The sequence below is a fragment of the Schistocerca gregaria genome, chromosome 2, assembly GCF_023897955.1.
Source record: "Schistocerca gregaria isolate iqSchGreg1 chromosome 2, iqSchGreg1.2, whole genome shotgun sequence".
In the NCBI taxonomy this organism is placed as follows: Eukaryota; Metazoa; Arthropoda; class Insecta; order Orthoptera; family Acrididae; genus Schistocerca; species Schistocerca gregaria.
Window position 1 is genome coordinate 821,858,913 of NC_064921.1, and position 25,819 is coordinate 821,884,731.

Genomic DNA, 25,819 nt, shown 5'->3' on the forward strand with positions numbered 1-25,819 from the left:
GTTTCTTTCTTTTTGTTCTGGTTGTATTTTCTGTGAAATTGCATTATTATTACTATTAGTATTATTTCTGGACATGTGATGCAACTGTTTCTTCCTTTTTGTTCTGGTTGTATTTTCTGTGAAATTGCAAATGTACTCTGTAGGTTTGCTGCGTGCTTTCAATGAAACGAAGCGAAAACAGACTGCCAGGTGCACAGTTCTATAACATGACGTAGCTCCATACAACATTTTCACTCGTAATATAGTAAAGAAAATTTTCAGTCATTGGGTTTTAAGCCCATTATGCTTAGTACAACGATCTAACGCTCTACCAAGTTCCCCATGGAAACTATACCTGATAGTTACTGATCGTAACGCTTTTGGTGTGCTCCATAGTTCTCATGTTGCTTTGGTTGACACACTATCGGCATACAACGATTGGTACAGGTCTGAGTGTCGGACAGCTGGAGGTTTCGGCGTAAGCTGCACCCAGGCACACGTAAAGCGTTGTTTCTGAGACACTGGCTGACACTAAAGGTAAAGGAGCTGCTCACCTCTACGCTGCATCTCACTCGGGAAGAAGACCACCTCCGGCGTTACGTCACAGCGCAGCACCTGGTAGCCCTCAGTCTGCAGCAGCTGGCGGAAGTCGCTCACTGGGTCCTCACTGTGCTGGTACGGAGATACGAACTGCTTCACGTCCTGAGAGAAACAGCAAAATCCGCTAACATCAACGCTCCACTACAACGCTTGCAAACGATTTGTCTTCAGGAAAGAATACATCACATTCTACTCCCAACCCCATGCCTCATGGCACATATCCCCTAACAGACCTCGATGCAAAAACTGTCGCATACGTCCTTCTATAACACCACCCAACTTTCCGGGATTTGCGAAATTACAAGTTAACAATGACCCTGAATCATGAATTTTGACCCGTGTCGGGATAAGGCATCCGAATCCGAAGTAAATAATGATTATTCAACGGGAAACAGGAAACGTTATAAATTGATCGTTATTGAAGGAGTAATTTCATAATAATGGAAATAATGGAATTAAATTGGAAATAAATTTTGCCGAAAGAAATGATTAAGTTGTTAAAGCAATTAAAAAATCGGTCGCCAGTTCAACTTTTTAGCGACAGTACTGAAAAATACGTGAATAATTGTGTCAAAGATAAAGTTTACCTGTTTGTAGCGCAGCAAGTGGAACGTGAACCTTTACGTGAGGGCTGTGTCAGGCTCAGTAGTCATATAAAATAATGTCATAACAATCTAACTACACTTAAACACTAGTGGTGAACTTTCAGTAAGTAGTTTGATACTTAATTTGCTCATAATTTGTCAGCTAAGTGGAATGCTGACAACACAGATAATTATCTATCTAGATTTTGAATAATGGACTGTCATTCTGCCTTTAAAATTACGTACGTTGCACAGTTTAATCTATTGATAATGAAATATATTGCCAATAATTGATTAACTATGTTTTGAATGATAATAATTCATTAATTTGGCGATTGTCAGGTGTAATAAGCTTTATAATTTTATGAAATATCCTTGAACTAACTTCAGCTGAAAAAATGGTTCAAATGGCTCTGAGCTCTATGGGACTTAACATGTGAGGTCATCAGTCCCCTAGAACTTATGAACTACTTAAACATAACTAACCTAAGGACATCACGCACACCTATTCCCGAGGCAGGATTCGAACCTGCGACCGTAGCGGTCGCGCGGTTCCAGACTGAAACGCCTAGAACTGCTCGGTCACACAGACCGGCCACTTCAGCTGAATATGCATGGAAATAAATCTTATTAATCAATTTTATTACTTCAGTCTATTATTAAGTTACTACGGTTGGCATAAGCTTATTAAGTGCAACAATTAACTATAATAACCAATCGTTCAAAACAGTCTGAAATTTACTCTTCACCGTCTATGCTAATAACTTGAGGAATAACATATTTTCTCTTGATTATGGCGTGACACACTCGGTTCAATAAGATAAGTAAGGACCCGAAGGAACCTACTTGGTGTTATTATTGGAAGGAATGCAACACTTCATTATACAATGCTTGTCATTAATTGTTCAACTCCAGAGAAAACCACAGTCACTGGCAAGCCGTCTACAATTTTATCCTACGAAAATTACGTAGATATTACTTCCATCGTAGTCGGTGGATCGACAGAAGTCCACGGCGGCGACACAATGTGGCAGTGGCCTTTTACTGTTGCGACTTGGGCCCACAGTGCGCTTCACATTTAAGCCCTCGTTTCTTCAGCACTATGCCCATTAATCCATTATAACTTGCTGGGCCATGTTTCCAGATATGCCGACCATTACTTTCCCGTCGTACTTAGATCGACACAGTAGCCGTTAGATGTAACATAGCTAGGAATAGCAGCATTCGACTGTACATCTTACTCCGAGCACGGCGTCACTGCTACTACTGCTCGCTGGCGCGCTCCCGCGCCCAGCGCCACGATAAAACAATGTCTCTGACTTCAACGATTACTAAATATGCCCTGACTTGCCGATGTTAAATATTACATAATTTAAACATAGTATTTACAATACATATTTACACTAGACAATACATCGTTTACAAACCGTTTCATTTGTTAAGTAAACGAAAAAATTCATAGCAAGGACTGCGTTGTATCGTCACACTTCCACCATCACCTACTCCAGTCCATCAAAGGCAGGGCTACTTGTGAAACCAGTCAAGTGATCCAAAAGGTAAGCTGCAATTACTGTGCTGCATTTATGTGCGCGTGACTGCTAACAAGCTGTCTGTCTGCATGAACGGCCACTGACAAACTGTGGCCAAGAAACAGCTGGACCACCCCTTTGCTGAACATGCTGGCATCACAACTTTCTTCATGTCAATGGTTGCTTCACAGCCTGCACCACCTCGATCGTTCCCACCAGCAACAGCTTTTCTGGACTGCTCAGGTGGGGACTCTCCCTGCAGTATGTTCTACGTTCCTGTAACCCTCCTGGCCTCAACTGTCGTTAGTCTTTGTCCTACTCTACCCCCTTGCATGCACACATTCCAGCATATATTCAAGTTCTATGGCCCCTTCACAGTGTAAAAATGTAAGCTCTTAAGTCAGTACTATCAAAAGAAATGGCCGATTATCTCATATTTTGATACTCGAAACCTCACTCACCAAAACCTGTAGGGTACTTCCCATTGACGTAGAACCAAGAAATTTGCTAAGAATCAAGGTTTCACAGTACAAGTAAAGCAAAAATCCGAAATTATTAAGCTTTGATTATATAACACGAAGAAAAATATTCCTTTTGTCATTTGTTATCGACTTCAAATTTGAAGGTAAAACATTATCGAATGTCTTGGAACCCCTGCGGCCGATATCTTGCCAATATCAATAACGATAACAGGAACTACTAGTCAGCATCATCATCGATTCCCATTATAGAGGAAAATGACACCATGATTCCTGCAGGGCTGTCCATAATTCCGTATGAGTGCGAGGGGTTGGAGATCTCTTCTGAGCACGTTCCAAGGCGTCTCAGTTATAATCAAAGTGTTCATGTCCTCAGAGTTTGGTGGCCAGCGTCAGTGTTTAAATTCAGAAGAGTGTTCGTGGAGCCACTCTGTAGCAATTCTGGACGTGTGGGGTGTGGAACTGTCCTGCTGGAGTTGCCGAAGTGCGTCGGAATTCACAATGGACATGAATGGAAACAAGTGATCAGACAGGATGCTTATGTACATGTCACCTGCCAGAGTCGAACCTAGACATATCAGGGGTCCCACATCATTCCAACTGCAGACGCCCCACACCATTACAGAGGCTCCACCTGTTTGAAGTCTCCAGCTAACATGCAGGGTCCATGGATTCATGAGGTTGTCTCCATAGCCGTATACCTCCATCCGCTTTACACAATTTGAAACAAGACTCGTGCGACCAGGCAGTATGTTACCAGTAATCAAGAGTGAAATTTCGGTGTTATCGGGCCAAGGCAAGGCGTAATGCTTTGTGTTGAGCAGTCATCAAAGGTACACGAGAAAGCCTTCTGCTCTGAAAGCACATATCGATGAAGTTTCGTTAAACGGTTCGTTTACTGACACTTGCTGATGGCCCAGCATCGAAATCTGCAGAAATTTGTGGAAGACTGTCATGATGAACGATTATCTTCAGCCGTCATTGATCCCATTCCTGCAGGATCTTTTTCTGGCCGCGACGATGTCGGAGATTTAATGTTTTACTGGATTCCTGATGTTCGCGATACACACGTGTAATGGCCAAACGGGAAAATCCCCACTTTATCGCTACCGCGAAGATGCTGCGTCCCATCGCTCCTGGGCTGACTATAACACCACGTTCAAACTTACTTAAATCTTTGTAACCTGCCATTGTGGTAGTAGTAACCGATCTAACAACTGCACCAGACACTCTTTGCCTTATGTAGGCGTTCCCGGCCGCTGCGCCGTATTTTGCCTGTTCACATCTCTCTGTATTTGAATACTCATGCCTCTCCCAGTTTCTTTGGCGCTTCAGTGTAGCTTAAAAATATTCCATATGTGGTTCAATCTGCATGGCTGTCATATTTTCTATAGACAACGAGAGTAGTACGTTTTGGTATATTGTAACTCAGTTCTAGCTCCCAGCTGATTCGTTCCTCGTGAGGTAGCTGATTAGAACTTACACAGAACTTAACAAAACATCTACTTTTCAGGTCTAAATCATTTGATTTCTTTTAAATTACTTAGAAAAGTTAATAAATCTGAACATTTTTTCGTATTACATTCACAAATTTTCAATCGATTATTTTTTTCATACGAAAGGTGTTTGCAAGAAAATAAAATATAATATTTCATATAAAACGTAATTGCAAGAAAATAAAATTTAATATTTCTATATAAAAAGTGAACGTAAGAAAATAAAACGTAATGAATTATGGTGAATATAAGAAATCTATCCTTTGCTCAAAATTTTCCTAATTCTTTCTTTTGAGCAGCCATACGATTTTCATGAACTGTCGATTGTACTTGATTTTTTTCGTATTACATTCACAAATTTTCAATCGATTATTTTTTTCATACGAAAGGTGTTTGCAAGAAAATAAAATATAATATTTCATATAAAACGTAATTGCAAGAAAATAAAATTTAATATTTCTATATAAAAAGTGAATGTAAGAAAATAAAACGTAATGAATTATGGTGAATATAAGAAATCTATCCTTTGCTCAAAATTTTCCTAATTCTTTCTTCTTGAGCAGCCATACGATTTTTATGAACTGTCGATTGTACTTGATTTTTTAGTGTTCTTGTTTTACCAACAGTTCTACCACATTCACATGTAACTTTAATTTACTGATGTCTCGGTACACTTTCTTTTTTCTACACAGTCACCACACTGCTTTAGCTGTTTGATATCCTCCATTTACAGATTATGTAATGTAATAGCACAAAATTAATTTCATTATAAAGTGCAAAACTTTCTCTAGCGAACACCTTCCACTGTGATAACCTATAAACCGAGCTTGCGGGCTTTGACCTCCAGTACGTCAGGGCATCGTGCTTCCGAGATAACAGAGGGCTCCATTATTTTTGGATGAAACACACCACCCGCTCATTAGGATGGGTCTTAAACTTGCCCTTTGCATGGTGATAGATCGTACATAAGCGAGAATAGAAAAAGTTTTGTCAAATAGCTAGTTCTTCTCTAACCACTGACGCTTAGATGATTTCATGAGATAATGGTCAAAATCCATCAGTCTTCATACTCGGTTTAGAGCTTTGACGCAGTAAATATCCTCTAAAATGGTATATACATTAGGTACTCGAGTGACAAAGTACATTCTACAAGCACTACTTCCATCAGTTCATTTTGGATGCAAATAAGTTATTTTCTTCACATTTTCGTGTTTTATTGGAAGTGAAGAAACGTGAATAACATGTAAATGATAGTAGGAATACTGAAGATAACTTTAAAAACAATTAATTTGTGTTTAAAGTAAAACATGTTGCGCTATTATTTTCAATGGATCGTCCATCAGCGCCATCTCTGAAAGAAGTATTGAACTGCATTAGATTGGCGCAAGAGAATGTTTCACGTAAGTCATACTACAAATAGAGCAAATGAATGTATACGTATGTTCACTCAGTGTGCAACCATTCTTTCACTGACGGAAATTGTTGTTCTAGGTCAGTATTATCTTTACCTAAAGGCTACCTGCCACCGGATGAAATACGAGTTGCAAACTCCTTGTTCAGCTGAAGCATACTTGTCCTGCAGTCAGCGCTTTCCATCGATCTCACACAAATCTTAATTCATTTTGAAAATTCAAAATGCTAATGTAATCTACATAAAAGAGCTATACACAAGAAATACAATGAGTAATCATTTTCTAATTATCGTACTAAATTTTTCGGTTTTGTTTTCTTTATCTTCCTGAAAATATATTAAAATGAAATGAAAACATAATGTTCAAATTACTTTAACTTTTTCTTATATTTTATTCATTAATATAGTTAAAAACTTTCAGTAAAATTCTGTGCCAAGCATTGTAAGTTAAATTTTCCTTACTATACATTCCTACATACGTTGAAGTATCTGAAGGAATTTGTTCATTAAAAGTCCCACACAAAGATTCCTAGTCCTTTCCCGTGAACTTACAATATTATTTCTACATGTCACGTTAATCACATAGATAGGATAGTTTGTTATGAAATTACATGGAATTACGTTAGCATCTGATATGAGTAGTGTAACTCATTTAAAATCGAGAAATGGATTGTATGCTTTGAGAATATTATTTGGTGGATTAATATTCCAGCTTTCCTGTGGGAACATTTCATTTGTTCCATTTAACGTGGTCGAATAACGAAGAGTGAAGTGACTGATTTTTTTTTACAATATCTCTGAAATGTAATAAATTCGAAATATGGCATATCAGATTCTGCAGAGTTATGTGATATCTAGTTCGAAATTTTTCTTACTACTCAATCCTGCTACTTCTTCATAAAAAGATATCCTAACTTTCGATTTTTTCAGAATATGTTCTCGTTGTTGTAACTTGTAAGTTGGCTCATATTTAATCGTTAGTACACGAATTTCCATCAATTCTATTACAATTTTGCCTTCCTTCGCAAGTCTATCTATAATTTCATTCCAGCAACATTATAACCAGGTCATCTAACAATTGCCTCTCCAGAACTAGAAGAACTAGTAAAAATTGCGTTATCGCACGTAATTTCTTTATAACATTTAAAAAATCCACCAAGAATTGATAACAGATAAGGTACTATATTTTTCTTACTCTTTATTTTACTGTTATCTAGAATGTCCCTCTAAGCTTATTTTATCAGTAACAGATGAAATCAAATATAACAGAGCTGTTGATGAAATCAAAGAATGTGCTACACTTACAAATATTTACTATTAAAAACAGTCTTGATCACGATTTATTTATCAAAGTGACCGGTTTCGACCACTACTGTGGTCGTCTTCAGACCTACAGGTTGTATACAAAGCTTTAATTAGAGAGCTACATACATTAAAGAAGATACATAAAGCTATAAAGCTATAAAAACATGAATTACCACTGGGTAGGAACCTCTCTCTGTTGGAGAATGAATACTGGAAAAACCTGTTTATCTTCTTTATTGTTATTTTAATCACCTGATAGAAAGGTGGGTTGCCAGCAACATATTACGCTGCTCTTCAGCCGCGAGTGGTACAAGAAATATGACATAAAGGTGGTACAGATAATACAATGGCGGGCAAAAACTGTAGACATAAAAAACAATAAACACGAAACCGTTCACGCAGGACGAGACAAAACAATAATACCCGTTTCCACAGCGCACAAAACACGGATGACTGCGACGGCACAGGTGAACAGTGGTGGCGTGATGGCTAAAGAACACTAAACACAAACGAAGGCACACAAACGAGACACTGATGGCGATGATCTCCGGTGCGCGAATGTCCACTGAGTGTGTACGAGTCCGGGGACCTGCCAAGAGAGGAGAATGGGGGTGGGAGAGGTAGAAGGGAGAGCAGAGATGCCACGGGCAGGGGAGAGAGGGGGAGTTAAGAAGGGAGGAAGAGGGAGTGGAAGCCCAGTTGAAGAGGGGTGGAGGAACGGGGGATAGGGGGAAAAGCAAAGTGAAGGGAGAGAGGGTGCCCAAAGGAAAATTCACAGGAAGTGGGAGGGAAGGATCAAAGTTGATAGGAGAGGTAGGTGGTGGGGAGGAGGACATCATCAGGGAGGGGGAGCTGGTGGAAGCCACCTTGGGAGAGGGTAAGGAGTGTGGAGAAATGGAGACTGGGTGGGACGCGAGAAAACATGCGCGGCAGCTGGTGGGGGTGGGAGAGGATGGGGGAGAGAAATGGGTGAGGAGGATGAAGTTTTTGGGAGATGTACAGGATCCATATCCGGAGAAACCAGTGCACGTCTTACTATACATAATGGAGGCTAGACTCACTTCCGACTGCATGATGTCATTACTAACCAATGAGTTATAAGTGGAATTGCAATTTAAAATTTCTTAGTTAAAAGAACATTGTCAAGAATTAAAAATAAATGCACACTAAACTTAGCTTGTTAAACAGCTATTGTCAATTAAAAAGCGTTAAAATATTTAACTATGTAGGAAAAATGAACTTCAGTTTGGCAGTACATGGGCTGCCCTCTCCAGGCCAATATTCTGTTTTATCACAGTCATTACATGTTATTTTGTAAACGCCTTACTTTTGGTATATATTTGAGTCTCCTATTGTGTGTTTCAGTTATTAGTTTTAAATGCTATTGTCACGCTTGTGTTCTTAAATAATTTATTTATTTTATCTGAAATAGGTCCCATATATGTCATTTTTGTAAATCTCTTCTTGGAATTTGTAACAGTGTCATTTGTTTCTTGTAATTTTTGATATAACAAGTCAATCTGATGGGAACTATAATTGATAGCAACTGCTTTCTGTTTTGATGTATCAATTTCTTTGTGGATTGCATCATATTGGAGAGGAAATTTCAGTATCCTATGTATCATAGTTCTAAAAAATTCCATTTTCTATCTTGATGGATGGCATGATTTAGCATTTATTATTATGTCAGTTGATGTGGGTTTTCTATAAATAGAAATATTATGTTTTCCATTCTTTTTTAAAGCAAATACCCCTCTACAGATGAAACTGAAACACACAATTGGGGACTCAAATATATACCAAAAGTGAGGCGTTTACAAAATAACATGTAATGACTGTGAGAAACAGTATATTGGCCAAACTGGCTGTAACTTTTTAACACATTTCAAAGAACATGCTACTGGTACTGTACGTACCAATTCAATATTTTGTCAACATCTTAATGGCTACAATCATTCTGAGGGTTGCATTTCTAACACTTTGAAAATATTACATACTGTGCCAAAAGGACCACTGCTAAATACCTTAGAAGAAATTGAAATCTTTTCAATTCACAAAAGTAATGTATTTTATGTTTTAAACGAACAATTTCAGTTCTAAGACAAACATTTTTTGAGCATTTTGATGATATTCTTTAGAATGTTTACTCTCCTTCCTTTGTTTTTTTTTTTAATTTAAAAGAAAATTATTTAGTCTTTTAGGAAATATTTTATATTTACATTGTAATTTTATTCACCAAACATTATTTTATGACAGTCTGTTTTAGAATTTTTGCTTATATGCTTCTATACTGCATATTGCTAATTCATATCCTTTTATTTTTGAAAGTATGGCTCATAATTTTGTAATTTTTCTTCCTTTTTCATTATTTTTATTTGCTTATAAGACTGGAATATGACTTGAGGAATAGCAATGCCTTTCAAAATTGCCACATGTAATTTACATACCAACGTCATAGACAATATTTCATACATACGGACAACTACTTCGTATTGTCTCTGTGCAGTGTGTAGTATACATGTAAGCTACAGATTATTGAGCTTACTCATTGAAAATCGTTTCAATAAAGAAATGTTGATGCTCAGTAATACATCATCTGATGCGACAGTCTTTGCCATTTCACTTTCACAACAACTTCGTTGGAGATAAGCATGCTGCCACATCTTTGCACTGGCGTTTGTCCTCACCATGGCAACCACTAGTTCGACTATCGACTTTACAATAACTATCAGTGGAAAGAAGCCTGCTGCCTCATGTATGCAACGGCGTCCAACTTCACCATGGAAACCAATGGTTCCAAATTGTTCACTGACAGGCCTTGAGAGGGCAACCATGTACAGCCAAACGGAAGTTCATTTTTACTACATAGTTAAATATTTTAACGCTTCTCAATTGGCAATAGCTGTTTAATAAGCTAAGTTTAGTGTGTATTTATTTTTAATTCTTGACAATGTTCTTTTAACTAAGAAATTTTAAATTGTAATTCGACTTATAACTCATTGGTTAGTAATGACATCATACAGTCTGAATTGGGTGGAGCCTCCATTATGTATAGTAAGATGTGCACTGGTTTCTCCAGTATTGATTCTCCAATAGAAAGAGGTTCCTACCCAATGGTAATTTATCTTTTTATAGCTTCATAACTTTATGTATCTTCTTTAATGTATGTAGCCCTCTAATTAAAGCTTTGTATACAACCTGTGGGTCTGAAGATGACAACAGTTGTGGTCGAAACCGGTCACCTTGATAAATAAATCGTGATCAAGGCTATTTTTAATAGTAAATATCATTCTAGATAAAATCATATTTCTTTCCTTTTCAGTCACCAAATGGAAGTTTTGTTACATTATTATTGGATTTTCCATCATACATTGGATAATACGATTCTGATTCATCTGGATTAGCTATAACAGTTCTTAAGTCCACCAAAAATTGTGCATAGTTTGTATGAAGTCATCAATATTTATTTCAATCTCTGTACCCTCGTTGGGTGCATTTACATTATGTTAACTTTTCTCATCTGCTAGGAATTAATTTTTTTGATTTCCCGCCACTGTCAAGTTATGAAAAGTGACCTAGGAAGTGTGTTTGCATTCCCAGGTCTCCAATCTTGGATCGCCATCTTTAATTCTGATGTCATGTCAAATTATCACATTATATCCTAAGTGATAGTACTTTCGATAATAAGCGAAATTGTGGGATTACATGACTTATAGACATATACTCTGCAAGAAACTGCACAAAGCATGGCAAAGTTGTAGCACACGTTAGGGGTTCTCTGCCACACGAAAAGCTGTCCTGAGTAGCGATGAGTCCGCATCATCTGACTGAAACGAACATGGCGCCCTTGGTAGTAGATGGGGTGTGGCACAGTCGCTTAAAGCTGTCACTGCAGAGAAGACTCACCTCGCGATGGACAGGTATAGGTAGCGACGTGGAAATGTGAGACTTACGCTTGGCTGGTGCGTCCATGTACTGGTCATCTGATTACGTGTGTTGCTTGTATCCGAAACGATTTACTTTTGAGTTTGTGTTGCTGCACCATAAAAGGTCATAGAAGCCTAATATATCCTCTTAAAGAGCCCGAAAAGCTGAATATTTGAATTATAATTTTATCAGTAGCATATAAAATTAACAGAGATTCGTTAAGGCGAAGAAAATGGTAACGCATAAATCTTGGAAAGCTTGTCAACGAAACATGATAAAATACCAATCTAGGAATCAGGTGCATTAGTTACAAGACGTCTGTGCTAACAGAAAAGGACGTAATTTGCCATGGAATGGAACGACTTCTTTATCAGGCAGTTCAAATAATTTAGAGATACTGTGCAGTCATTCTAGTTATATTTGTTATCATTTATGCAAGATCTTCCATGTAAACTGGTGTCTATCTCGGATTCGCCTGCGACGAGGCCAATCCGCAACGCATCTCTGTTCAGCGGGTTATAGTCAGGTCAACACCTGCGGTCATGCTGGTTCCCGCCGTATCTTGGTCAATCTATAGAGGGCGTTCCGGTAAGCAGCTAGAGGGCGCAAAACAGGCGTCGCCCCAGACACCTATCTCTACCTGCAATCGTTGCAGCTTCGCTAGCCTAAAGGGAAATTATAACCTTCCGCCGCGCGAGTATTTCTCCCAGCACGGAGCCGGCTAGAGCCAGTTCTGTCTGCGCCAGCCAGCGACTCGAATACCACCACTATTTGGATACAGCCTCAGATGGGACGTCGCCCGCGACCTGCGCTTTGGGCCTTTGTGTTCCGCGCCGTGGAAAAGTCGTACTGCCCGTGAGATACAACTTTGCATACGTACTTTGTTTTGAAGACAGACTTTGCATTGTTCACAGGAACGTAATCTAAGCTCTCAAGAATCTATTCCGGTTTTGTTTAAGAACAGTTATTTGTGATGAAACTATCCTATACAATACTAGGAAGAATCGCTGAAAAACGTTTATTTTCTTCTGTTGCGCTGCTTCAGAAACAGTGACTGTTTGTGTTCGAAGTTTACTTGTTCAAATAAACGAAGTTAAATTATGTCTACTTGTGATAGTGTGGAAATATCCCGAGTGAGAAACACTTCAATAACATCTTAATGTAACATCTTGATTTAATCAGCACAAAAGCGCACACTAGAATCAGGTGACCGTAGTGATATAGGGAGGGGGGGGGGGGCAATTATTGAACTACATAAAATAAAATCGTCATAGCTTCTCTGAATGGTTTGCGTTAGGAAGTTCAGGCTGCACTGTTACTGCACTGTTGGCTGCGTAGCATGGTGGGAATTAACATGCGCATTGTTGTTTGGCTTAGCAACGAAGCCCACCGTCGTTTGGATGGGTTCGTCAGTAACCAAAATAATCGCGTTTGGGGGACTGATAATCCGCATTTCGCGATCGATAAGTCTCTTCAGTCTCAGCAGGTGACTCTGTGGTGGGCAATGCCCAGTCACAGATTGTCGGTTCGATATTCGTTGATGGTTGATGCCACGGTGACTACCGAACGGCACGTGACGGTTTTGGAAGATGATTCCATCTCCATTAATCAAAGTGACCCTCATTTCGACAAGATATGGTTCGTGAGAGGCGGAGCTCGACCCCATCGAAACAGGAGAGTGTTTGATGTTCTGGAAGAGCACTTTGGGGACACACATTATGGCTTTCAGGTACTCAGAAGCCACTGCATGGGCCTCAACTGGCCGCCATATTCTCTGGATCGGAACACATGCGACACCTTTTTGTGGGGCTATATTAATGACACGTTTGCAGCAATAACCCTAAAACCATCTCTGAGCTGCAAACAGGCATTCAGGAGGTCATCGACAGCATCGCTGTTCCGACACTTCAGCGGGTCATGCAGAATTACGTTATTCGTCTGCGCCACATCATCGCCAATGATGGCTGCAATATCGAACATGTCGTAATCTAAATCTGAATATTTGTAGTGACGTTCATATGTTGAATAAATTGTGTGCACGCCGTAGTTTGTAACTAATTTACGTTTTATTCAAATAGTTCAATAATTCTCACCCTGTAAAAGTCGTAATGATATACTGGTGCAGATTCGGCTCCTAAGAACTGGTTATTTTGGGAAGTCTCGTCAGAGTGTGTCTAAAGATCATTTTACGTAAACGATTTTGTTGTCTCCATTGACTACTGGTGACAAGTGAGTCTACTGCAGGACCTCTGGCGTTGTACTAATGTAACAAGTCTCGTCTGTCACGAGTGGTTGCTCTTGATGAAACCTCAGCGACAAAAGTGCTTCCATTGTGAGAGCTGTCTGATCAACAGTTTGGCTCTCGAAGTGAGGTCATGCAGAGCAATCCGTTTTACTAAAATAAAATATACATATTGTAATAGAATTTTGAAAAAGCAATGATGATAAAGTTTATTATTAATGATCAAGGAGGAATTGGTAGCAGATGTTCTGGACAAAAGACGTATGCTGATTTCTCTACTCTCTGGAGAAATGAAAGAATGGGCAAATTGTCACTCAAACACTTCGAAACATCTGCATTTATTTCCTCAAAAAATACACGCAACAACAGAATTAAAAATTCGGAGGCATTACTTTTCTACAAGCCCTCGTATCTGTCGAACAGTGACTTACTTGACGCATCAGCGCTCACAAGTTAGAAATTTTACATTGGTACTTACGTTGTATGGAGGTACACGACACGATCTATGGACTTTCACATTTCCTTTTAAGCACATCTGGTGCACGATTTTGCTTTAAATACCAGTTGATGCGGACAAAAGGCACCAGGAAAAAGTGTTTATGGAATCTGCTGAAATAGATTTTTAAATTTATTGCCAACTCTTTGCATTGGCCACAAAATTTATTGTAACTTATTTGTTTGTACAGTTCGAGGGAACTGCGTTCATTTGAATTATCAATTGAACAAGAACCGGCTGGTGCAATCAGACACCTAGACAACGTAGAGCCATAGACAGTAGTGTGATTACATTCCAGTTCAGCCATATTCCAAGGGATAGTGCAGCATAATTTGTTGTTATCAGCTTGGCCGGTAATACCACAGCTTCCGGTTCTTATCGTACATGAAACTCGGGAAGACTGAGTGCTCGGATGCCTCTCTCTGCGCTATGATTAGCCCTTTTCATTAACCACGGGACACCAGAAGACCCCTGTTGATGATCGCAGCAGGGGGTCGAAACGTCGAGTACTCGAGAACGTTCAACAACTCTGAGAATCTTAAAGCCAATCGTAATGGGTACGACAGTCCTCCGATTTATAAAAGAAAATTCTTCCTGGTTAGTAACTTTAGTTTCGTTTGAGGAAAAGGCAGAATGCAGTGGTGGTCAACATGGTCCCTCCCACGCACAAGTGGGCGTTTGAGCTTTCGTGGTGGGCGGTAGCCGGTAGGGATTTTGAAAATACTTTTATTACGCTTTAGAGAAAAATTTTGACAATAAGGGACTGGCTATTGTATGTTTTAACTTGATGCAGCTCGGCTTTATAAATTTTGTAAAGTAAATTTATCCCTACTTCATAAATCATATTTACTGTGTATTCGATGGACGGTTAGAAAATTTTACAACTAACACAGAAGCAAAAGTGGGTGGCAGGCTAAACAAGTCGACTTTTCCTGACGTAGGTCTTTTTTAGAATTATTAAACATAATTTCCCAAGTATTTCTAAGATTTAGGGGAATATCGGGTACACCTAAGGGTTACCTGCATGTACCGAGCCCAACGCGAGTCTTTCGCCATTTCTTCAAACACTGTGTGAAACACCATGTTAGCAATTATGCTGAAGACAGCCTCTCCTCCAGGCACCAACAGCTTGTGAATGTTCTGGACAGCGCGCCTGTGAAAATATTAATGTATTAGGTGGCATTGCCCCAGTGGAGGACACATAAGACTTTCTGAATTTTTGTAAGAATCAAATGAACGAATTACAACAAAAATATTTTGTGGTGAAAATGTACAACAATAACACTAAAAACCCACACATAATAAGGTGTTTTTAACTTCATATTATGCAAACGAAGTTAAATTAACAGGCTTGAACTTGCTGTTCTGAACGCCGAACACATTATGAGAACGATAACATTGTAAATGTGAGCACAAAAATGAAATTACGGTAAATTCAGTGGCGTTATAGATATTCAATGTAATCATTCTTTGCTCTCTGTTGATATCTTGTGCTATTTGAAAATCAGCAGATTGAGCACACCTTGGTGAAACTTCAGAATGGCACTTCATTAATTCCATAAAAAAATTACTGACTACAGCTTTTTGTTCCTGTTGCTTCAAATCTTACATAAAATTATAGACTAATTGTAAAATGACTACTTTTTAAGGACAAAGAACAGTTTTTCTAAAAATTTAGGATGTCTATCCTCCAACCGATTAATGACAGAGTTTTTAAATTTATCTTACGAATATACCACTGTTGTACATAGCCCGGTATTAAAGCGACATGTTCTTCTAACGGACTCTTAGGGACTGAATTTTGCAGCTAATGCGCTATCGACGTCACTTTTTTTACTATAACTGCATCCCATTGTGATTTTTTTGAAATTCTCATTCGGCACGATGAAAGGGATACGTTTTCGCGTCCAACAACTTTCCTAATATTATTTCATAACGACCATGTTGTCTTCATTTTCTTCTGCTGTATAACATAGCTCGAATAGATGCCGATACTGTTGACGGCGGGGAGAGGTGGGGGAGAATCCACAACGGGATATGCCGTTTTATTTTTAATGAACATAGCAGCTTCTCCCCTGTAGCCATCTATAGTGTCCTTTCCTTCTTTTTCCGTCAAGTTGAAAGCGTGAATGAGATTTTTTTCATGTCTCGTGGAGTCCAGAGGGGTTTATTTCCTCCGAAGTAGTTTTATAGCTTCTAAATCTATACTATTCTCCCCGTAGTCTCTCGTACAAAGATACTTGCAGAACAACCTGTAGCGAATCATGAACTTTCGTGGTTTTTTAAGCATATCGAGAAGTAACATATTCAGTAAGCAGTACGCCTTTGCAGCTTTTATTTTTCTTCCAATTGACTTGTAGAACATGTGCCATGTCCTCTCTTGTTATAAAAAAAATGTCGTTTGTAGCGGGAGACCAGAGGCGTGCTCCATCATTTAAAATTTGTCTTCATCTAAAAAGAAAAAGAAAACATTTTATAATGAGCGGACGATAAAAGTTTTAAAAAAGAGGGTGGATTGGCAATAAACTATCGTCACTTCTAACACATCGCGGCAGTACGCAAGTTACTATGTGGAAAGTATAAGGTGGCAGCGTCTTTCCGGTGTGAGTTAGGGCAGCTCGGTGAAAGGCAAAGCAAACCACCTGCCGGGAAGGCAAAGGAACGCTCTATTTCTTTTAAAATATCATATCTGGGTGCAGTACGCGAAAAAAATGCAGTCATACGAGATGTAAAACATTACTTCAGCGTGTTTTACATTTTCGGATATAAGCAGTAAACACAGGCCAATAGCTCTGGTAAACAAATATAATGAAGCGGCTGGATAGTGTTTTACATGCAATGATTGCCGTAAGAAATATATAAGACAAACCGGTAGGTCATTTCAAGTAATATTTCAGGAACACCTTATCATAAATACCCCACGACTTAATTTAACAGCGCACTTAGCGAAGAGGGAAACAGCATCACAAGCCCTTCAGAAAATTTAAAAATATTCCATAACAAAGCAAACAGCCACATTTTGAATATGTAAGGGAGTAGAAATTTTTAGATATGAAAACGAAAACGATCAATTCACGTCGAATGACCAATTGGAATTATAGCACCTTATCGTTCTGGCTAATTTTGATTGTTTGTATGACTTGGTTTTAGAGCGTAATAAAATTCTGTATTATTCTCGTGTGTAGAGATAGACGCAGCGCTCATGGTCATGAGCACATGACGTCACACTGTCCATAAGAGGCCCACGAGAAAGACAGGACTCAGCGCGTACGTCACGAAGCACCATGGGACTTAACATCTGAGGTCACCAGTCCCCTAGAACTTAGAACTACTTAAACCTAACTAACCTAAGTACATCATACACATCCATGCCCGAGGCAGGATTCAATCCTGCGACCTTAGCGGTCGCGCGGTTCCAGACTGAAGCGCGAAATTGGGCCTGAACCCGCTCTATCGCTCAGCGCAGCAGACAAAATGCGTTCCTAGACCTGTTAACTCGCAGCTGGGTGTGTACACGCTAACGAGAATTGCATCATCTCTGGAATTTGCTATTACGAAGTCCTACTGATTAACAGTATTATAACAAAATTTAATGCTCGATATAAATGTGTATAGCATTTAGTCTATTCTGCTTAACAGTCCTCATTTCATACAAGAAGAGGTTCCTTCTGCAACTGATAATCTTTCTGGCATGATTTTAATTTTATTGTACCCCAGTAGAGCCGCAATAAATTATGAGTAGGCCTAAGGGCTTCCTATCATCGTAGGACTAATAACAGTAATAATCCATAATAACGGATTCCTGTAAAAGATGCAATTCTCATTCGTATCGTACGCACCTAGTTACTACTTAACAGATGTAGAAACGTAGTTTTTGTCTGCTGAGTTGAGCGACCGAGCGAGCGCAGGCCTACATTCGTGACTTACGCGCCGCGGCCTGTCTTTCTTGTGGGCCTCGTTCCACATGGATAGCTTCCGTTCCGCCAGCCAGCTAGTCTCTCCTTGTCGGTCATGCAGGGCGCTTTTGCTTTGTCCTACACTGAGCTGCCCTTCTATCACACTCGAAAGACACTGCCAACTGACACTTTCCACATAGTAATGTGCGTAGTGTCGTGACGAATCATGTTAGTAGTGACAATTTTTAACACTAAGCCGGCACTTTTTTAAAAACTTTCAGCGGTGACTCACTATAAAATAGTTTCTTTCGGGTTTTTTGATACCAACAACTTTTAAGAAATGGAGCCCGCCATATGACGATATTCACTGAACAGTAAATCGTGACTAGGAGCGACGGGTATGCCTACAATCTCTTTAAGTTGTGACTATATTTTAGACATTCCTTTATTAATTTTAATATCCACAAAAAAATGGTGACACTGTACTTTGTTTTTTACCGCGTATGTTGCACCAGCGAAATGTTTTAATGAAAAACAATTTAACTATATGTTAGCGGACTTCTTCCTAACGTCATGCCTTTCAAAAGCTGCGGGTGGCCTGAATATAAAATAGTTTATTTCTCTTTTAAACAGTGACCTTTACGTTTTGACTTCCCCTCGTAGTTGCATGGTGCTTTGTCACTTCGTTTTAATACATCATTCATTCAAAAATGATTAAAATGGCTCTAAGCATTCCGGAACTTAACATCTGAGGTCATCAGCCCCTTAGAACTTAGAACTACTTAAACCTAACTAACCTAATGACATCACACACATCAATGCCCGAGGCAGGATTCGAACCTGCGACCGTAGCAGCAGCGTGGTTCCAGACTGAAGCACCTAGAACCGCTCAGCCACATCGCCCAGCTAATACATTTTTCTGCCAGTCTGGCAACAAGCCTTACATAATCTAGTTTTATCAGTAACATAAGATATAAATCTCGATAAACTAAAAATGTTATTGGAGAAAATGTATGACTGATTGTTTCGGCATTTCTTACTCTTGGAAGTACCACAACAGAAATAGTTGGAGTGTTCAAGTTTTACCCCTCTTGAACTACAATCGGAGAATTAAGACAGGCCAGCTGTTGCAAAGTAGTTGATAAGGCGACAAAATGAGTATACACCTGTTGTCGGGTACCCAATGCAGCAGCAGCAAACAGAACACCTTGCCGAAGGGCGCGTACTGCCACACGGCGGAGTTCTCCAGGTCGGGCTGAACCACGTCCAGCTGCTCGTACGTGATGGTGCCTGGGAGCGCGTTGTGCTGCCTGCAGAACTCCAGCATCTCTGGGCTGATGTCGCAGGCCACCAGCTTCGTACCCGGCGGCAGCCGTGGGGCTAAAACCTGCCAGTACAGAAATATACTATCTGATTTGCTCTTCTAAGCTATACAGCATATAAAGTTAATCAGTGCTTCCGTTTCTTTGAAGAGGCCAAGCGATCCACAGGTATTGCAGATCTTTGATACAACCGTGCTGTGCAAATTCCAGACGTCGAATATTGAGAAAAGAGGAGAGTGATGAAAGAGGCCACAGTTGTCGAATGGAGAGCACGGTGCAGATTACATGGAGTCCACTCCGTGTGTCGTGGCCTGGTACATGGAGGCGGGTCGCCGTGCTGTCCGCGGAACATAGCTCAGCGGACCAGCTAAAGCCTGAGTGTTGTATAGGGCCTGAACGCTTGTAAAGGTGTTGCAGAGTAGGTTGCACTGGCAATTGATTATAAATCGTTCCCGATTCTGTTATTATTGAAGTTAGCTGAACAAGTCGTTGTACGCGTGAATTCAAGCAGGGCACCGGAGAAGCTGTTGCCAGATGTGTTCTTCGTTCGTTTCCTCAGACAGCACAAACGTAGCTTCTCCTCACCTACCTTAAACTTATAACTTCAGGAAAAGGCACATTGTAGCTGGTATTAAGCATTTGAAGAAGTGGTAACTCACGGACTATCAGATGTCTGTGCATTGCCGCATTTTTACCCGTACAAATACTTGAATTGCTAATTAAATCGGACTTGCCGCAACGTATGAATTTTGTTCTCAACAGTAATTTCTCAGTACAGCCTACCCTGCAAACCCCCTACAAGCTTTTTAGACTGTTTCTGTCATTCTTGCGACAACTGACAGATAGTTCAAGCGGCGCATTATCAACCGAAGTCTATTTCAAAACCCGCCGGTATCTTGGAAACTGCATCGGTGGCCGGCTTAAGTACACAGAGTGTGCTTGTCGGGTCCACGCCTTCAGTGAGCATTGAACGCTTATGTGAGAAACATCGGCTGCGTTTGGGATCTATTGGGGCTGGTTTCGTTTCCAGATTCTTGTGTCTTTGTGTCAGAACACTGCTCACAAACGGGCGAAATCACAATGTACGTACAATTCGTTTCTTTTTAGGGTTCCTTACTCAAGCCGGTAAAAATCGAACCTCTTTTCTGTCTGTATGTCTGCCTTACTGAGAAAATTTATGTCACATGCTACGATCTACGGTCCCTTGACGCAGTAGAAAGTGAAGCTCCAAGACAGTGAAATCACAAGGTACGGCCATTTATGACACATTTTGACACTCCCGAAGTCTCTCATCAAGACTATAGTTACTCCAGTTCACCTAGAATCATGAATTTAGGCAAGAAGCAAAATTGCACAGTTTAAGTAAATTTGTAGTTGTATCACTATAAAAATATCTTTTTGTCGTTTGATATCTGACTTCAAACTTGAAATTAATACATTCTCCAAAGCCTTGCAATTCCTGAGACCAATATTTTGCCAATATCAATGTTGATAACAGGCAAAAGTTGTCGGTATTCTCGTTTTCCGATACGGATGAAGTGTCTATATACATAATTAAGATGGTATCGAACCCTCACAGCGCGGGACCTAAACGCAAAGGCCAATGTTTCGTTATAATGGAAGTTAAAAAAATCGTACCGTATATTGAAAGGTGGCAGTATGGACTAAAGCAAGAAAAAAAACTCCAGTATACACGGGCTATAAAATGTATACCTTAAGTGCTATGAGCATTTGTTCATATACGCTCGTGTGAAACAATTTTCTAATACTGAACAAATGGTCACAGCTCTTAATATATAGGTTTTAGAAGCCATATTTACTGGATCTTTTTGTCTTGGTTGGGACCACACTATCGCCTCTCAAAAACAAAAACTCCGTCCGAACAGGTCCTGAAAGATCCAACGGTACCGTCTGGCCACCGTGTCATCGTCCGCCCACAGGCGTCACTGAATGTGGATATAGAAGGGCACGTGGTCAGCACACCGCTCTCCCGGTCGTAAGTCAGTTTACGAGACCGGAGCCGTTACTTCTCCATCAAGCAGCTCCTCACTTTGCCTCACAAGGGCTGAGTTCACCCCGCTTGTCAACAGCGCTCGGCAGACCGGATAGTCACCCATCCAAGTGCTAGCACAACCTGACTTCGGTGATCTGACGGAGCCGGTGTTACCACGGCGGCAAGGCCGTTGGCATCGCCTCTCAAATTATGGGATAATTTGGTAACTTCTTGCATAAATAACCCCTGTTTAATCGTGAGCACCATGTTTTTTCTTACTTTCGAAAGGGATATATCGATCTGTTACTTATTACGCAATGGAAAATTCAAGACAGAAAGTAACAGTACTACGAAAAAGGTAGTTGATACTCACTATATTACGGAGGTACCGAGTCGAAGATAGGCACAACAAAAGTACTGTCAGAACATGAGCTTTCGGAAAACAGGTTCTTCATCGAAAATAGTCGGTAGGTTATGATCAGGTATGTGTGAGTTGCGATTGCGAGTGTGTGTTTGTGTTTGTGTGTGTGTGTGTGTGTGTGTGTGTGTGTGTGTGTGTGTGTACGTTGCCTATTTTCCACCAAGGCCTTGTTAACAAAAAAGCTCACTAGTGACGATCTTTTTGTTGTGGCTGTCGGCGACTCTCCATCTCCACTATATGGTGAGTAGCAACTATCCTTTTCTTGTTAATTATTACAGGTGCCTGAAATTTGGTGCACCTGTTGTGTAAATCAGGAGATGAAGAAGGAATATGCAAGTAGTATAGAAATCCCACAGCAAGTCTCAAATCTATTGTCGTACATAGGATGTTATGTATAGCTTTCTTTATTAAAATTCATGAATGGGTGTGATAAATGTAAAGCCCTTGCTGCTACTGGTGATGAGTTCCTTGTGAGCGGGATGGACAGCACGTTATCGCATTTACTCAATCTGCGCAGCGGCGCGTTAAAGCTACCATTTACTCGTAATCTGGCACATCAAATTGTTGTTGAAGCAGAAGATAATTAAGTAGCTGTAATAGCGGCAGTGCACCACAGCCCACGGATAATCAATTACACCGCGATCCGAATACGTTAGTGGGTAGTATCGCCACCACATTGCATTGTCGTAGGGATTATCCACACCACAAGTGGCTGCATCAAGAACTGCATGGGGCCGATTTCCATAACCGGGTAGTGGTTTGTAAATGGACACGTCAACAAATGCAGTCTAGCTCCACGTTATTTGCCGAGAAATTATTTTCCCGTGGGTCTTCATTCGCAAACAATGGTTGCGTTATCGGGATAATATGTGTTACTGGGGTGACGACAATCGTCACTGGTTACAGCAAGTTGACTATCAGCGTCCTTGGTAGGTTAACATATGGTGTGGCGTCATAGGAAACAAACTCATTAGTCCGAATCTTATCAACAGCATGTAGAAGGGGCACAAACACGAACTATGGGTACAACTGACAGATATTGCCCAGGTCGTTCAACAACGTATGGGGTTTCAGCATGGCGTCTGCCCAGTGCATTACGCAACTGAAGCACCGGAGCTATTAAACCGTTTTTACACTGGTCGGTGGATAGGGAGAATGGCCCAGTTAATTGTTCTGCTAGGTCGCCGGATTTGACTTCACCAGATTTCTTCCTGTGGGGAATTTAAAAGATATTTAAAAGTGCATCAGCGAGTGCCAACAGGCCGTGAAGAAATGGTCGACAGCATCAGAAACGGCTATGCTGCTATTGCCGCATATATGCTTCTGTCCTGTGTACGGTCATTTGAAAAAGGGATCATTAAGAGTACTGAAGATGGTGATACTACGTTTGAACACTTACTCAAAAAGGAAAAGGAGAGTAGAGTTCGTCGCGAGCCATTATCACAGTGGCCCGTCAAGTACCCCCATGTTCGATTGGGAGGAGGGGGTATACAATTAGAAGTTACCTCACAGCATAGAGTTGGGATCCCAGATGCCATTGGATATTCAATGGCCGCTGAGTATCATGTAAGAAATTACGATGGTGGCCCATTTCTGTTCCTCTGATTACAGCGTCATCTGTGTCGAAAGGAAGGATATGCTTCAGACAAAAGTATACAGATTTGGCCCTAGAATCGTAGTCTGCAATAAAGAACGGGCGTTCCCATTGAAGATTTCAAAGTCTCCCATACCAGCCACGCACGGGGTTGGGTGGCGGGTTGAGTTTGATATCACTGGATGTCCCGCTCCGAGAAAAGCAAATTGGAATTTGAACTTTTTCTTGTCCGAAATGTAGTTTCGATCTACTTCAGTGTCTTCTGTTAAAATGAACACACTGTGTATCTCCTTTTCTCAGTGGTCCAAGATATATAAGTGCGACCGTATTTTTCAGAATACAACGGAGTTGCTTAGCAGTCGATTGGTCTCATGGAGTAGTAACGTGACTGGAAGTGAAGAACCCACCTTCCTGGTGACGTCACCGGGCCCGCAGCCAATGTCGAGCACCGGCAGCGGCTGCTTCGGCCACGTGAAGACCGACCACAGCTCGTCAATCTGTTTGGCGGCCAGCAGCGTGATGGGAGCACACCCGAGGTTGTACAAGTCCGGCTTATCCATGCTGGTTAGAAGTCTATCCCCCTCACCGACAGGAAGATGCTCATGCCTGGAAGAAAGATGTTTCTAGAGAAATCTCCCTCCATATCACATACAGTTTAATGGGAAAGTGGCCGTTAACCTTTTGCCATTAGTGACGGAATACTAGTCAGTTTCTGTAAGAGGTCCTTAAACCAAAACCGAAAGAAACTGACAACTGCTTCCCAGTTACTTACGCGTTAATGAAACTTATCGCAAATAATATACCTCATTTTTCATACCAACAGTTCGCTCCATGAGAAAAGTTTTTAAGTATCTTGACAAAAGCTTAAGGTCACCTACTCCGGTCCAGAAAGCTGTCCATTATTCAGAAGCACACATTAACAATATGTTTCCAGCAGCCATTAGACCAGTTTAAGAGGTTCCTAAGGGATTTATTGGTGACCCAATGCTTGTATTTCATTCCTGAATTTCTTACTAGAGTCTTTTGATGGACACTTTGTATATATTAATAACAACAAATAACACGAGCTTTTCGTAAAATAAGACTTCTGTACATCTTCAGACCCGTAATGTGATCAGTATAAGTAAGTGTTGTGAACCGATTTTGTCTTTGGTGGTGCACGGTTAGAACAGCCTGAATTTTATAATATACACCTCAGTGTACTCAGTGTACTGTATGAGTACGTTTACATGTTTCGTGGCAAATTGGTTACTAATTGCATAGAGATTATAATACGAGTTGCTGTTTTCTTTTTTCTGTGTATCTCAACGGTACTGTGTTCATAATCATTTGGGAAACGTCCCTAGTGGATGAAACCGGTTCTACCGTTCAAAAACAAAGTTACAACTGATGCCGTGGTTTGTTTTCAGTTAGTTACAGCATGCGGATACCATAAACAATCCTGTTAAAATGTATACCTTAACTGCCCATAATTTAACCTCAAATAGTCTTCCCCTGTGTTTTTGTATTATTTTTTATACGATAACTTTAATCATGCGACCGTGCACGCCGTTGTGCTCTCTAGCAGATGCGCACTTGTCTCTATGTAAATAGTAGCATCATAGACCGCACAGTAATTTTTATGACACTGTACATGTTTGCACTACATTTGACGAGTTACTCACTGTAACGAAATAATGATGCTATGCTCAGTCATTTTCTTTTCCTTTCATAAGGAAATATTGTAAGTAGGTAGAAGTATTTGCGAACAATATTTTTTCTGCCTATTTTAAATATGAAAATCATGAGTTAGCAATCTAGACAGAGCATCTTTTTATAAACGTGCGATCAAGACAAATTTTATGTTAAAAATCAACATAAAGTACTCCACAAACTTTGATCGTTTCAGGTCTCATAGAAACGTAGGTAACGTTCCTTCGAGGGTTGTACTCTAAATGTCACCAAGCGTTTGGCCATTCGTTATCTGATGGTGGTGATGGAGGGGGAGAAACTGCATCAGTTAAGTGTCAGTTCTTTTTAAGTGGCATGTAAGCTGCTCCTACATAGACTCGTATAATTTGTGGTCGTTCCTTGTGACTGCCAAAAGAAATCTTTTGGTTGTTTCTTTAATGCAAATTTAATATAACTCGACTGATTAAATGAATAACGCAATTCACGCCAACCTGTACTGAGATCCACCAATTACGAGAGTGGGTCAAATGAAAACCTTACACATTTTTTAAATATTATTTATTGTGCAGAAGTGGTAAAAAGCTGATCACATTTCAACATAATCTCCCCCACGCTCAATGCAAGTCCTCCAGCGCTTACGAAGAGCATAAATAGTTTAGAAAAAAATTCTTTTGGTAGTCCGCGCAACCACTCATGCCCCGCGTGGCGTACCTCTTCATCAGAACGTCCCATTGCGTCTTTGAGTGATCCAACAAAATGGAAATCACTTGTGGCCTGGTCTGGGGAGTATGGTGGATGAGGAAGACACTCAAAATGCAGATCTATTATTGCTGAAACTGTTTTACAGGCAGTGTGGGGCCTTGCATTTTCATGT

The 25,819-nt window shown here is 40.2% G+C and overlaps 1 protein-coding gene across 1 annotated transcript; it reads right to left on the bottom strand.

Moving 5' to 3' along the window:
* Positions 1 to 510: 510 nt before the first annotated feature.
* Positions 511 to 23,834, bottom strand: LOC126335994 (uncharacterized). The gene is made up of 3 exons (XM_049999471.1): positions 23,682 to 23,834; positions 19,125 to 19,331; positions 511 to 681 (listed from the first exon to the last, which is right to left on the bottom strand). Exons 1-3 carry the CDS (start codon positions 23,832 to 23,834, stop codon positions 511 to 513), a joined length of 531 nt encoding a protein of 176 aa, XP_049855428.1.
* Positions 23,835 to 25,819: the final 1,985 nt, after the last annotated feature.